The 14870-nt window shown below is 56.2% G+C and overlaps 4 protein-coding genes across 4 annotated transcripts; 3 read left to right on the plus strand and 1 right to left on the minus strand.

The window, feature by feature from the left end:
* Positions 1-200: 200 nt before the first annotated feature.
* On the plus strand, positions 201-2165 carry LTHEOB_4229 (Zinc finger DHHC-type palmitoyltransferase protein; the record flags this gene model as incomplete). Its single annotated transcript, XM_035513240.1, has 3 exons — positions 201-405; positions 460-1561; positions 1619-2165. 3 exons carry the CDS (start codon positions 201-203, stop codon positions 2163-2165), a joined length of 1854 nt encoding a protein of 617 aa, XP_035374933.1.
* A 1772-nt stretch (positions 2166-3937) lies between these two features.
* Positions 3938-7765, plus strand: LTHEOB_4230 (Aminoglycoside phosphotransferase; the record flags this gene model as incomplete). The annotated part of the gene is made up of 2 exons (XM_035513242.1): positions 3938-6139; positions 6236-7765. The coding sequence occupies 2 exons, from the start codon at positions 3938-3940 to the stop codon at positions 7763-7765; spliced, it is 3732 nt and encodes a 1243-aa protein (XP_035374934.1).
* A 655-nt stretch (positions 7766-8420) lies between these two features.
* On the minus strand, positions 8421-10343 carry LTHEOB_4231 (Tripeptidyl-peptidase 1 precursor protein; the record flags this gene model as incomplete). The annotated part of the gene is made up of 2 exons (XM_035513243.1): positions 8421-10069; positions 10127-10343. The coding sequence occupies 2 exons, from the start codon at positions 10341-10343 to the stop codon at positions 8421-8423; spliced, it is 1866 nt and encodes a 621-aa protein (XP_035374935.1).
* Positions 10344-11341: 998 nt separating this feature from the next.
* Positions 11342-11797, plus strand: LTHEOB_4232 (uncharacterized protein; the record flags this gene model as incomplete). The annotated part of the gene is made up of 1 exon (XM_035513244.1): positions 11342-11797. One exon carries the CDS (start codon positions 11342-11344, stop codon positions 11795-11797), a length of 456 nt encoding a protein of 151 aa, XP_035374936.1.
* Between the last annotated feature and the right edge of the window lie 3073 nt (positions 11798-14870).

Genomic DNA, 14870 nt, shown 5'->3' on the forward strand with positions numbered 1-14870 from the left:
CAACCCTCGGGAAAGCGCCATGACGAGCCGCAGCTGAGCCAGACACCGCCGAGCGCATCCGCCTACCACGCCCTCATAGCTGCATCTCTCCCTAACCCACGCCCCCCTAATCCCACCACGCAGAGGATCCCGCCCGAACCACCCGCTTCCTCCCGCCATTCATACACCACACGACCGCCCCGCCTCCCGGCCGCCGCGCCATGGCCACGCTCGCTGAACTCGCGCCCTCCCCGCCGCACTCGCCCAGTCTCGCCATGCGACGCAAGAGCTGGGCCCGCCGCTGCGAGCGCTATTGCTGCAATGTCGTCTCCTACTTCCCGCTATGCATTGTCTACGGCCTCACCACCTGGGCTGTGTGGGTGGCGTACAAGATCGGCGTGCAGGAGAAGCTCAGCACATCCAAAGGTACGTCTCGATCTGCACGCGTCCGTGGGCCGCTGTTTGCTGATCTCTTCCCAGATTACTTCTTTGCCTGGGTGGCTATGATCCTCTATGCCATGCTCAATTGGTGCTACACCACAGCCGTCTTCACGGACCCCGGCTCGCCCATCGACCAGACCAGAGGAGGCTACGCCTCGCTGCCCACCCAGGAGCTGTCGCGCCCGTATACCTCGTTCACCGTCAAGTCCAACGGCGAGCTGCGCTACTGCAAGAAGTGCCAGACCAAGAAGCCGGACCGCGCCCACCACTGCTCGACCTGCAAACGCTGCGTGCTGAAGATGGACCACCACTGCCCGTGGCTAGCCGCCTGCATCGGCCTTAGGAATTACAAGCCCTTCCTGCTGTTCCTGACCTACCTGTCGCTGTTCTGCTGGGCCTGCTTCGCGCTGTCGGGCATTTGGTGCTGGAAGGAGTTCACAACCGACCAGTATATGGACACCCTGACGCCCGTCAACTACATCGTGCTGGCCGTTATCTCGGGCATCGTTGGCCTGGTCATCACCGGCTTCACCGTCTGGCACGTCATGCTGGCCGCCCGTAACATGACAACCATCGAGAGTCTGGAGAAGACGCGGTACCTGTCGCCGCTGCGCAAGTCGATGCAGCAGCACTTCAACAACCAGGGCCAGCGCCACTACGTCGACTCAGCCGATGGCGGCCATCCCAGCATCGGCGATCAGCTCATGGAGATCCACGCCAACGCACTGCCCGGAGTGACGCGGCCGGAAGAGGGCGAGGACTACCGACGAGCGGGGTCGCCCGCACAACGATCGCTGCAACGCAACTGGGCAGACCTGGAAGCGGCGCGCGAGCGCGAGCGCTACGACGAGTACCTGGACGAGCTGGACTCGGAGAAGCTGCCCAACGCCTTCGACCTAGGCTGGCGGCGCAACCTGCGGCACGTCATGGGCGAGAACCCGTGGCTGTGGGCGCTGCCCATCTGCAACACGACCGGCGACGGCTGGCGCTGGGACGCCAGCCCGCGCTGGGTCGAGGCGCGCGAGCGCATCGCCGAGGAGCGCTTCACGCAGATGCAGCGCCAGAAGGACCGCGAGCGCGCCGCCGGCTGGGGCGTGCCCGACTCGCCGCCCCAGCGCTCGTCCTCCCCGCCCACCTACACGTCCACTTACTACAAGGCTCGCCCCATGGAACCCGCCCCGCCGCCGCCCCGCCCCAGCAACCGCAACTCCCGCTTCCTCACTACCAGCAACGGCGTCGCCACCGTCCCGCGCGAGGGCCGCCGCAGCCCCGGCAAGGCCGACGCCATCCTCGGCCGCGCCCCGGGCCTGTACTCGGACGACCCGGGCATGGTCGGCGGCGGCGTGCCCATGCAGTACATGCCCAGCCGCGGCGGCCGCGCGCGCGCTTCGTACGACGACCTGGACGACTTTGACGACGACGACGATGATGACGACGATGACGAGGAGGATGAGGAGGACGAGTACGACGAGAGCAGCGACGAGGCTGAGGACAAGGTCAAGAAGAAGAACAGGAAAGCGAGCAACGGCGGCCTCATCAACGGTACCAACGGCGTCAACGGCACCTCTTCTTCTTCATCATCCACCTCGGCCGTTCCCGAGATCAAGACGGAGAACTGGAATGACCTACCGGCGGAGATGGTCGGGGGAAGGACGAGGAGAGGGCCAACGGCGAAGAGGCCGGTCAAGAAGACGGTAGCGGCGAAGAAGGCGGAGGATGAGTGGCAAGAATGGGGACCGAAGTAAGGGGAGGTTTTTGGATAACCACCTTTGAGATTATTTTTTTGACTTCTTCTATTCATTTCTTCTTAACCTAATTTCTAAGAGATTCATTTTGGGGTCTTTGGATTTTTTTTTGCTTTTTATTTTGGATAGAGGCGCGAAGCACTTTAAGAGGGAAAAGAGGAGCCATGTTGGATTGAATGATCGACACGGAAGCATTTGAGCATCACGCACATTTTTTTTATTCTTCTTCTTTCTATCCTGCTTCGGAAATGCTCACCCAAATTCTTTGTACAATAAAACCCTCTGTTTTTTTCCATCTCAGATAGTTTGTACGTGTAGGTACGTATGAAAAGGGAAAAACGAGATAGTAATGCCATCTGAGAAAAAATTTTCAATGATATTGGATATTGTTCGTTGGCGGGAGTGGTGTGGTAGGTGGCATTGCTGCTTGATGGTGCTGTTCGCTGTCCTGGAGACATCAGCTCTTCACTTCGATTCTTGGTTTACTGCCGATCTTGGGTGTAGCTCGGTGTTATGGGGTGAGGCTGTGGCGGAGAGGGTGTCGTTGGAGACCGGCGGACATTTTGGTTCTCCGGCAATGGATTCTACCGCTGCTGTGTGCGCGCATGCCTCATCAAAGTATCTACCTCAAACATGAAGATATCACGCCAATTGGATTGAAGCATTTGTTATCACGTCTGTGCCAGCGTTCAGCGTTGTTTGGGGCGCAAGTGTTTAGGGTCGTTGGCTTGGCATCGGAACGGCTTGAGGATGGGTAGTTTGTGAACAACTCGCACATGAACACTCGATTGTGAGGAGCAAGTATGCGAGACAGGCTATACAGCATGCAATTGAAGCACGTGTCACTCTTTTGGAAAACCTGGGCCAATCTGCCCGCCCGGCTGTCCAAGTCGTGGCGAGGGACACGCTTACTGGGTGAGGGATCGAAGTTTGCCCAGCGCTTGCAGCGGATATTGTAGGCACACAAACCGTTCGAAGCCGCCCCAGAGCTTCCAGCAGCCATTATTCATGAACATTTCTGGATCTATGGTCGCGGTGAGGATGAACTTAGCAGTGTATACAGGCGCCGCTGGGGAGTAGATCTGAGGACCTGAAGCATCGTATGGCTCTCGAATGGAATTGTCGCACGCTTTCAGCTGGAGGTTCCCTAGGCCGGAAGCACGTATTCCCGTACCTGCCTCTTTCGTAGTTTGTAATGGACCCTGCGCACCGTGGATGGCTGTATATGTGAACGCTTCGCTCGTCTTTGCTCGTCTTCCGCTCCTCATCCCTCCACTCCACTTCAACGACGTCCACAACGCGCGCTCAGCCTTACTGTCTCAGTCCTCGACGTCCTGTCGCTTTCTGTTAAGACTCCTGTCCGCTCCGCTTCGCGCGCGAAGGGTGCGGCGCAGGGTCGCGATTGTCTGCGGCTGTCTTCCGCTCCAGGAAGATCTCACTTTGCGATCAGTACTCCGACACGCCGTCTGAACGTTACCGGGGCGTGTTAAGCCAATTCCGCCTGCGCTCAGATCTTCCCACACTCTCGTCAGCAGTGTTAATCTTGCGCAAAGTGGCTCTCATAACACCGGCGATACAACAGACTGAACAACTCCACGCTCAGTACACAGCGCCAGAGTTCACATTCACACTCACCTTCGTCTCGCTCGAGCCAAACACAAGTCTTGGTCTGTGTGCAAGCATAAAAGCCCACCCATCTCCTGGCCTCTTCCTCTTCCTTCCTGTAAGTCACACTCACCCTTTCGCGACGAAACGCATATCCTCACTTCGCCATGTTCCCTATCAAGTCCGTTGTGAACTTCGGTATTCCGTTCGTTACTACCGACAATGTCAGCAGTTGCGACCCCTTCAACATGCAGAAGCTGGCGATCCTCAGGAACAGGCGCAAGCGCCCTAACCTGGGCGACTCGTCCACCAGCCTGAACAAGCGCCGCAACACCTCCAATGCGGATCTCCTCCCGAGCGCGGAATCCGCAGCGCCCATGACCGCCGGACCCAGCAGCGCCTCGACTCCGGCCCTCCTCTCGAACCCGACCGCCATCCAGTCGACCGCGACTGTGATCCACACCCCGGCGGCCAACGCCTCGACCAGGAGCGTCGCCGTTGGCCCCTCGACGCCGCCCTCGACGTCGTCTCCTTCGCCCAAGCTGAACTTCTTCCAGAAGTTCACCCGCAAGGCTAGCAGAACCTTCAAGAAGAACAGGCCGGCTGCTCGCACTGGAAACAATGACAGCTCCAGCAGCAGTGGTTCCAGCAGCGGCGGCTACGATGCCATGACGGCCGACACCTCCGTCGAGCCCACCCCAACCCGTGGCGGCGCTCTGCGCTCCTCGACGATCCCAGAGGTCGCCATCACGCCCACGTCCGACAGCAGCAGGTCTGCCTCCCCCGCAGCCTCGATCCGCACCGTCTTCCGTGTTAACCCGTACACTGGCAGGCCGGCGCAGCAGTACGACATCCACTTCCTGTCCCCGCGCACCGCCGCTGCAGCCGCAAAGGCTCGCCGCAACCGCGCTAGGTCGCCGCGCCCGATCCCCGTTGGCCGTAGGGGTGTTGCTTCTGCTGCTTCGACTCCTACTGCCTCTGGCAGCTTCCCGCCGACGCGCGCTCCGACCACTGTGGTCGCTTCGTCCAGCCTCCCCGCTGGCTTCCCCACGCGCTCCAGCAGCCTGAGGCACAGCAACGAGTTCCCCTTCAGCGCCAGCGCCGCTGACCTGCGCGCCGACGACTCGGACCTCTACCACAACGGCAGTGGGCCGTCGACTCCCGTCAAGGAGGCCCACAAGGCCGAGGTCCCGGCCTCGTCTCCAACTCTTCCCGGCAGCGCCGGCAGCAACTACTCTCTGAACAAGCCTCTCCCCGGCCTCCCGCAGGAGGAGGTCTCTGCTGTTGCTGAGCTGCAGCCGCTCTCGCCCGCACCGTCCGCCAGCGACGACGTCTTCTACGACGCGAGCCCGGTGAGCACCGTATCCAGCGCCACCATCGCCGGCGGCTCCTCCTCCCCCAAGACCCCCGAGCAGGCCACTGTGTCTGCTGCCGCCGCCTCTCGCATCAGCCTGACCGGCTTCCCGACCCCACCGACCACCACCGGCCACCAGCAGGCCTTCATGCACAGGCTGCCTCCCACCCCCGTCACCCAGCCCGTCCCCAGCAACTCGCCCGCTTTTGGCTTCAGCAGCCCGGTTCTGCCTGAGGTCGGTGGCGACAGTTACACTATTCCTCCCACTCCCACCCCGGCGCGCGCTACTCTTGCGACTGTCGTCAGCGGCGGCGGCCGTACCATTGAGCACCAGTCTTTCTCCTCTCCGACCTACCGCCTCTTTCCGCACCAGGTCGACAACCGCGTCCTCGAGGCGCGCTTGAACCAGATTCGCGCGCCGGTTAGCGGTGGTGGTGGTGTTGACAACGCTTCTGGCGAGGGCGAGGATGAGAACGGCGGCAACAGCAGCGCCGATGCTGATGCCGTCATGAACGACAGCTTCATGCTGAACGCCGACAGCGATGATGATGATGGCGACATGGAGCCCTTGATCTCGTCATCGCCGCTCCAGTGCAACCGCGAGAGCTTCACGTCCGTCTTGACGCAGACGACGGGCATGTCGTTCGTCACCGCCGCTGAGGACGTCGAGATGGAGGATGTGGAGATTGACGAAGAGGAGATGAACGATTCCTCGCTTGTTGACGTCGATGGCTCCACCCTCGTTGCGGAAGGTGCTGCCGAGCTGAGCTCGGACCACCAGATGCTTCTTTCGAGGTCCTCCACCCCGGACGTCGAGAACGTCGGCTCCGATGACAGCTATGTTCATGTTGGGGATAGCACCCTGGATGGTACGACGCTTGTTGCTGAGGTCGAGCCGGAGCCGTCTTTCGTCGCGAACATGAACGTCGATGAGGAGGAGGCGGCTGTCGAGCCGGAGCCTGCGACTTTCCAGATTGTCGCCAAGGATGGCGCGGACACTGGTGTTGCGGTTCAGGTTCATGCCGCTGACACTGCCTCTTCTCATGATGGTAGTGAGAACTCCGAAGACTCGAAGTTTAGCGACCCTGTCAATGGTCACTTCCCTCCCCAGCCCGGCGATGGCCCCCCCATCAATTTGACCGAGAAGCAGCAGGGCAAAATTCAGTGGCTACCCAACTACACTCCCGTTCCTGATCCACACTGGGTTGAGGATCCTGATGTTGCCAACATCAGGACTATCGTCGCAGCTCACATCCACCTTGTTGGCCTGGACAAGGATGACTTTCAGGTTGAGTATTTCGCCGAGGGCTCGTTCAACAAGCTCTACACCGTTCGCAAGGCATCTCTGCCTCCCGACACTGGTCCCGAGTACATCTTCCGCGTCTGCCTTCCTGCCTATCCGTGGTACAAGCTCGAGAGCGAGATCGCCACCATGGAGCTTGTTCGCATGTACACCAGTATCCCTGTTCCTCAAGTCTACGTTTATGACAGCAACTCGGATAACCCCGTCGGCCATGAATGGATGATGATGAACAAGGTCAAGGGAGTTGCCTTCATCGACGCTCGGGAGAACATGACCATGGAGCAGAAGATCAAGATTGCCGAAACGCTTGCCGACTGGATGCACCAGCTCTCCCTCCTCCGTTTTGACAAGATCGGCTCCATCTATCGCCGCCGCCTGAAGCCAGCGACCAGCAAGGATGACTTCAAGGTTGGCCCCATTATCGAGCAGACCTTTATGGCTGACTGGCGCCTTGAGTACAACCTCCACCGTGGCCCCTACACCAGCATTGAGCAGTACTTCGGCGCCCTCGTCGACGTCAACCTCGCTGATGTCATTGACCCGCGCCAGAGGGCGCGCTCTGAGTTTTGCGCTGCCCTGAAGGAGTTCGACTGGCTGACTACCAACCCGGATGACTGCGACGACAGCGATGACCGGGAGCTTGTCGAGAAAGCCCATGAGAAGTTTGCCTCGCAGCCTCCGGAGTCGAAGCAGGCCCGCATCGACCAGCTGCGCGCCGAGATTGAGTCATACCGCGCGCAAAACGACGAGGAGACCTCGTCCGTCGTGCACTCGCGCCCCCGCTACGAGCTCGTCGACCTTAACGGCGACCGCCTGCCCGACCCCTTCGGCCCCATGGCCGCGCAGTGCCAGGCGCTGCGCTCCGTGCTGCCGCACCTCTGCCCGCCGCACGCCCTCGGCCCCGCCTCCACTGTCCTCCACCACTGGGACATGTCGGGCAACAACATCCTCGTCGACGCCGCGGGCAACCCCGTCGCGCTCATCGACTGGGAGCAGGTTCAGACTTTGCCCTTCGACCTCATCGAGCCCTACCCGAGCGCCATCTTCGACGACTACGACTTCGAAGAGCCTCCCAGGAAGCCCCCGCCGAACGCGCCCAAGGTCATGCACACGACGTACACGGCCAACTACGAGCTGTACGTGAACTACCAGCTGCGCAAGGCGTTCCGCGAGCGCCTCGAGGTGCTGCGTTCCCCGCATCTGGAGGCTTTCAAGGAGAAGAAGCCGGATCTGGGTGAGCTGCTTACGCTGGCGCGTGATGCTGATCGTGACTTCATCGATGAGGATGTTGCAGAGCTTGTCGGGAAGGTTAAGGAGGAGATTGGCTTTGGCTTTTGAGTGCGGAATGGGCTTTGCTTCTTTCTTTTCTTCTTATTTTCAATCAGGTTTGCTTTACTTTTTTCGAGGACTTCGGCGATGATGTGGAGGTACTATGATGGTTTTGTGGGAATCAATTTTCCTTTCTTTCCTTTTCTTTTCTTTCCGATAGGCTTTCTCGCAGTTTTCCTTTTGCTTGCCTCCTTTTTTTTTCGCGAGGCTTTTTCCTTTTTGCTTTGCATGTAAGACGGATTCCCAAGGCTACAAGTACATGAATTTTCTAGTTGAATCGAGTTGATAAATGCCTCGGATACTGGTGTTGTGTGATGTGAATTCATAGTTTCTATACAGGTTAGATAAGAAAGTACATGATATTTTGTATTCTCGTGCAGAAAAGATAGTGGTGACCTACTCGGCTTTAAGTGTCCCCTTGTACATGTAGGTCATGATTCCAGTTCTTATTGGTTTGTAGAGGTCGTTATCACCATCACCTTTATCAAAGTTCCAATCTTGGGCATTGTTACATTTTGTATCAAGGTAGCTACGTTGCCAATAGTTCAAGAGGGAGTGGATTCATTTATGAATACAATTTCTATCCACATCAAAGGTAATCATTTCTCGATTTTGAATAAGGATTTTATTCACAGAGATCAAGAAGTAAATAGAGAGCTATTATCTACAATCCTCTCGCAGTATGATTGAGTTTTCCACCAGCCTCCTTCACCAGCAACGGGAAAATGGGAGTACCGAAGCCAGTGACTGGATCCCAGCCTTCCGTCGCCGGGAAGCCCTCACTCGAGCAACCTACGGCGCTTCCGCCAGTGATGTCAGTGTAGGCCTTGAAGCCCTTCTTGTAGAGCCAAGGGTTGAGGAAGCCGAGCACAGGCTTGCCCTGTGCGATCAGCGCGTCGTTGACCAGGGCGAAGATGCCGGCATGCAATGGTGTAGAAGCGGAGGTGCCAGAAATGACGCCCTCGGTGCCGTTCCAGAAGTACGCGAAGTACTGACCCTGCGCAGCGATGTCGGGATACGCGCGGCCGGACTTGTTGTAGAGGCCGTCGAACTCGCCGCCCAGATTCTTGACGTACTTGTTGACAACCTTCTTCTGGTAGTCTGGCTGGGCAAAGTAGTTGCTGAAGCCGCCGCCGCTGGAGTACACGTTGTGCACACGGCCCAGGGAGTCGGTGTAGGAGGGGCGGTAGGCGACAACCTCAGGCTCGAATTCGTGGGTGGCGCCGACGGTGGTGACGTATGGGCAGCTGGCCGGGAAAGCGGGAAGGAACTGCGTCGTATTCTTGCCATCGTTGCTGATGCAGGTGCCGTTTGTACCAACGCCGGAATCACCGCTGGAAAAGAGGACGGAAATTCCGCGGGCGCCGAGCTGCGCGAAGAGCGAGCAGACCTTCTTAGCGTAGGCCTCCGGAACAGTTTGCTCACTATCGCCGTAGGACGTGCTGATGACTTGAGGCAGCTCCTCCTGGGGAAGAGACAGGACGTAGTTGAGCCAGACGAGGTAGGGTTCGTTGGTGTTGGTTGGCGTGCTGATGTCGGGGTTGAACGGCGGGCTGCCGCCAGTCGACCAGGAGTTGATCTGGATGGGCCCGGCAATGCCAGCCTGGGCCTGGACGTCGAGGTTGGCCTCCCTGGAAATGCCGTCCTCGGCCTGGGTGTAGTTCAGAGCAGTGTCCTGCACGGGGCCGTCGGCGATCGAAGTTTGGGTAAAGGTCGAAGCATCGGCAACAGCGTCAGGGCGGTACTTGGAGAGGAACAGCTCCGTGTCGGGCCGGATGGGAATCTCTCCAAGATAGTTGGTGAAGCCGACTTTGCTCTTTCCGGTATGCGGGATGTAGCCCTTGGTGCTGTAGAGGTTCTGGAAGCACTCAGGGGTGACGGAGCTGACGTTGCACACCTTGGCAATGGTGCTGTTGGTGGGAGGAGTGTAGCTGGCCGAAACCCAGGGCGCGAGCTCCAGAGCATTACTGGCCTGAGCACCCGTCCGCATGAAAGAGGTGGTAGGCTGAATGGCGTCAATGTGCTCGTGCAGGTGCTGAGGAAGAGACCATTTGGAGGTGCGGATAAGCCTGCTACCGTCTTCGTGCTGGTAGACGCTGTACTCGGTGTCGAGAAGGGCCTCAACATCTGCGACGGGCAGCGTGACGTCAATCCAGTCCTGCGCAGGGCTGTACCGCAGCGCCGAAACATCAACGCCGCTTTCGCCGAGCCACTCATGCACGGCCTTAAGGGCCTCGTCCGAAGGCTTGACAAGATCGTTCACATGCTCAGCAGTCAAATGCTGCCCATAGCGGTAATGATCAGGGTCAGACACTAGTCATCCGTAGTGGTCAGCACTAGCACTAACAATTTTACAACGGAAAGACGTACCTTCGTACAAGTGGCGTTCGAGCTCGTCGAATTGGCTCTGCTTCAGGCCAATGTGCAAGTGGATAACATGGCTCTCAGGAGCGGGACCAGTCTTGGACCACTGGCGGGGCACGTAATGGCTCTCCTTGACAGCGTAGGGAGTGCGGGCGCGGATGGGCGTAGCCAGAACGGCTTGCGTGGCCGCCGCGACGGAGAGAAGAGCGGTGAAACGAACCATTGTCTCGCGCAGTTAACAAACAAGAAACAGCACCCGTGAAACGAAAGATGGCGCACGCAGCTTCGAGGTGGGAGATCGGGGAGGCATTTATTGCTGAGGACTGCATCAATGCGCAACGCGCTAGCAGCGGCGCCAGCGCAGATGTGGAAGCTGCACCTGCGATCATGTTTTTCAGGAACAGAGCCGGCCGAGATCCTGCGTAACATTCATATTGTGGGGTGTTATCGGGATCGCCACGCTTCGGCGCCATGCCTGTTCCAGCAGGTGACAACGGCATGGCCCCAGTCAGTTCCCTCGTCTGGTTGGTCCACCCGAATGGCACAATACGAGCCAACGCTTACACGCGATAAGCACGACTAAACGTTCCTTGGCTACATTGGCACTAATGCATGGAACGACTTGTCTCCAACTTCCAGAATTCGCGTAGAATAGTCGCAGAACCTGAAGAAGTGTTGTGCTCTGCAGAGTATTTCCGTAAAGCTGGAGTCATTTGAGCGTGTCATGATCCGTTGCCGTTGCCTTCCCAGCGTTTCGCAGCGATAGCGGCAACTATCAAAAATCATCCACACGCAAGACCCTTCCATAGTTTAGTTTAATAACAAAACTAATTCTTCTCATAAAAGACCCAACAAACAATTCATCTGTCAATCTACCTCGCAAGAGCTCTAGTTTTTCTCTTCTCTCTTTCATAACACTGCCAGCAAACAAATCATCAGGTGCCTGTTTGCTTCACTTTTTCGCCGATGCTACAACCACGCCCCATGGCCTTTGCCAGCACGCCAGGTGACGGCCCGGACCCTTTATTCCCCGGTGATCACCTTTCATCGAGCATCTGCCGGGTTGGCACTGTTTGCGCATATCCTCGCCGCTGCCGCCGCAACTCCTCCGCAACTCCACACCCTCCACTGCGTCTTACCAAGTTCCACCCATCTTCTCAAGGTCTGTAACATCCTATCTCTCTCTAGTGTACTCTTTCTGACCAGAGATTTTAGTCCACCATGGCTGCAAACCACTCGGAATTCGCAATCGGCCAAGACGGCTCCATCACCCGCGCCGGAAGCAACTCTGACGACTATATGGAGACCAACGTCAGCGTCTTCTTCCCGTCCAACCCAACCGCTTTCGACAACGCGCGCGATGCCACTTGCTACACTCGTCTGGGCACCCGTCACTCGGCTCAGGAGCTCAAGGCTGCGCTCGAGGCCTCCCCGGACCTCGACAACACTTTCTGCCTCTCGGTCAACAACGTCGTTCTCATCTTCTCTGCCTCTGCTGAAGAGCACACTGACCACTGCCGGAAGGTTCTCCAGATGCTACAGGATCGTTCGATGACAGCCGATATCCATGACTGCGTCTTCAAGACTGCGACTACCACCGCGGCTGGAATTCGCTTGGACCAGGTCGGAGAGCACAAGGTCTACATGGTCATCAACGAGGGCGTTCCGGGCCGCTGAATTGCTGTCGTTGGACAATCACTGCCTCTGGCATTTCAGACAAGCAACCCGGCTGGCAAGCTTTATCCAAAACCAACGGCCTGCACACTTTCTCCGGGCTTGCTACCATGCTTTCTGTCAACCATTTCTTTCTTCTCGACTAGTTCAGCTTAGCTCACTTGGCAGTGGCATATTACAAACACCCACCGCTCTCACTAATTGAGGCTTCTTTCCCATTTTTTAAATTCATGTTGATGCTACCTGTTGAAGTAAGTCAGTATTCTTGAAGGGAGAATCATTAGCCTTCTGAGAATCGTGACAGGCCTACGAGAGTGTAGAAAGATCACCCAGGCAAACTTGATGCACCTTTTCTCCTCTATAACTAGAGTAGAAGGTATAGGTAATGTAAGAAAAATAGGAAGAGGGTACCAAATTTCCATTTATCTTGGTCTCCGCGCTTAATGACGGTGGTCTGGCTTTGCCTTCTAGGGTCTCCGTCGTACACTTGCTTCTAATCGGAAACATGCTAACGTAGTAAGAATGAGTGGACCTCGGATCTGTAGAAAAATCGGTCATCTCGTTTAAATTGATAATGAAGAGCTCTTCGTCGGACTCGTCCATGAGTAGCCGCGAACAGTGAGGTGGGGACAAGCGATGATATTTGGAGAGCTACGGGCTGGGATGACTTCTTATGCACATTCCGGGCAGGCAACAGACATTGACAGGGCTGCCCGGTCAGGGAACCACCCAGGTATCTGCAGAAAAATAATACCATGAATAATCAAACGATTCGCGATCACAGCAGGCTTGCAATGTCGTCTGATTCATCGCATGCAACACGTCACATGGATGCAGAGGAATGAATCAAGACGCTCGATGATATGATTGCTGTCTCGACCAGGCTGACACGCTGTTTAATAGATCGTTCTGGGTTTTTAACTTTTACCGGGTAATTTCAAGCTTAGAATGGGTGCTTTCTGGTAGTGATTAGTTGGCTCTAATGACGATGAATTACCAGGCTAGGATCTCGATTTGGAAGGTCTTCTGCACTATTCGGGTACGAAACTGAAACCAAAAAGCCGCTGTGAGTCAAAAATGAGCAGTCGGGCGACCGATCATGTTGATCTATTCCCAGGAAGAGACTGCGCCTCGTTACGGCGCATATGCAGTCAGCTCGGAAGGACGGCACACTGCAGCATTATCTCCTTATCTAGCGATATCCAGCCCTGCCTCCAGTCACATGCATCATCTTCGTGTTCAATCCATTGGCTGGAATACGGACCCCACACCAGGCTGCAACACATGTACATACGTGTGCAATGCAACCTCATTGGCGAGGTTCCGCGTCGGCTCTTTTTCTGCGACAATTATACATGCGGTCGGCGCCCGCTTGTCCACAAAGTTTTCACTGACCCCTTCGTCCACACATCTGACCTACGCTTGAACCATGGCTGAGTCGGTACTCAGTCACGACGACTACACGGTAGCATGGATTTGTCCCATTGAGGTGGAGCAGATACCTGCGATCCTCATGTTGGATAGGGAACACGATCCGTTGCCGCAATCGCCGAACGATCACAACGTGTATACCTTAGGCAGTATTAATGGTCACAATATCGCTCTGGCAAGCCTTCCGGCGACAGGAAACTGCCCAGCAGCTACGGTCATCACCCAAATGCGAAATACCTTCCGAAACCTACGGTTCTGCCTTCTCGTCGGCATCGGGGGAGGTGTACCAACGACTACTGATCAGGGCCCTCTTCGCCTGGGCCACGTCGTCGTGAGCAAGCCATGCGGCACAGAATCTGGTGTGATCCAGTACGATCATGGCAAAGTGGAAGCAGACGGGCAACTCCATCAAACTGGAATACTTGCTCCACCACCTCCCGTCTTGCTTAATGCCGCCCAGCATATGAGCGTGAGGAGAAGAATGGCACGAGAGGACTCTCTTATCAAACACCTCAAGAGGGTGGACACTAGCCTTGAAATGCTACCTGAGTACAAATACCCCGGAAAGGCGAAGGATCCCCTGTACGATCGTGAGATCCAAGGCGTCCGAAATCGCCGATTCGAAGCGATGGACGATGATGGTTGCCCAAAGTGGATTGTCGTCCATAGGGGTACCATAGCGACTGGCGAAAAGGTAGTAAAGAACGCAGAATGGCGCGACAAGCTTTCTGAGGCCTTTGGCGCAATTTGTTTTGAGATGGAGGCAGCTGGAGCGTTAGCGGACTTCCCTTGCCTTGTCATCCGGGGAATATCAGACTACGCCGACCAATCCAAGAGCGACGACTGGCAACCATATGCAGCTGCTTCTGCGGCCGCGTATGCAAGGGAGCTCTTTTTTCATATGCCAGTGGACCAGGTCAAGCAATGTAGCATACCTGAGAAAGGTTAGCATATCGATATTTCCAAATCTCATTGTGGCGCCTTTAAATATGACTTGCTGACATTACATGAAGATATGAAGCAGATGGTACAAGACACAAGCCGGATTTTCCAAAGCGATCAAGACAGGAAGATTGAGACATGGATTTCACCTCCAAATCCCTCGATAAATCACAATGCTGCAAAGGGGAAACATCTAGAAGGAACTGGGCAGTGGTTCCTAGAAAGCACAGAGTTTTCAGTCTGGAAAACAAATCCGAAATCAGCCCTCTGGGTGCATGGTATTCCTGGCTGCGGGAAAACCATTCTCAGCAGCACAACCATTCAGCACCTTCAAAGCGCTACTGAAGAAATGAGTCTCGCTTATTTCTTCTTTGACTTCCGCGATACCAATAAGCAATCTTTCGAGAAAATGGTCCGATCGTTGATCTTTCAGCTCTCCGGCCTCAACACAACCACTAAAGAACACCTGAGCAAACTCTATTGTGAATGTGGGGACGGAAAAAACCAACCTGACCTCAAATCTCTTTGCAATACGTTTCAGAAAATGTCGAAAGAAATTCCACACTTCACAATTTTACTGGACGCACTTGACGAATGTGAACGTGTGTCACGCGAACCATTGATGAAATGGCTCGGAAATCTTGACTGCCGCATCCTCATCACAAGTCGCAAACTAGAAGACATTCAGTCCTCCATTGAAGAG

Source organism: Lasiodiplodia theobromae (genome assembly GCF_012971845.1).
Source record: "Lasiodiplodia theobromae strain AM2As chromosome Unknown scaffold_11, whole genome shotgun sequence".
Lineage (NCBI taxonomy): Eukaryota > Fungi > Ascomycota > Dothideomycetes > Botryosphaeriales > Botryosphaeriaceae > Lasiodiplodia > Lasiodiplodia theobromae.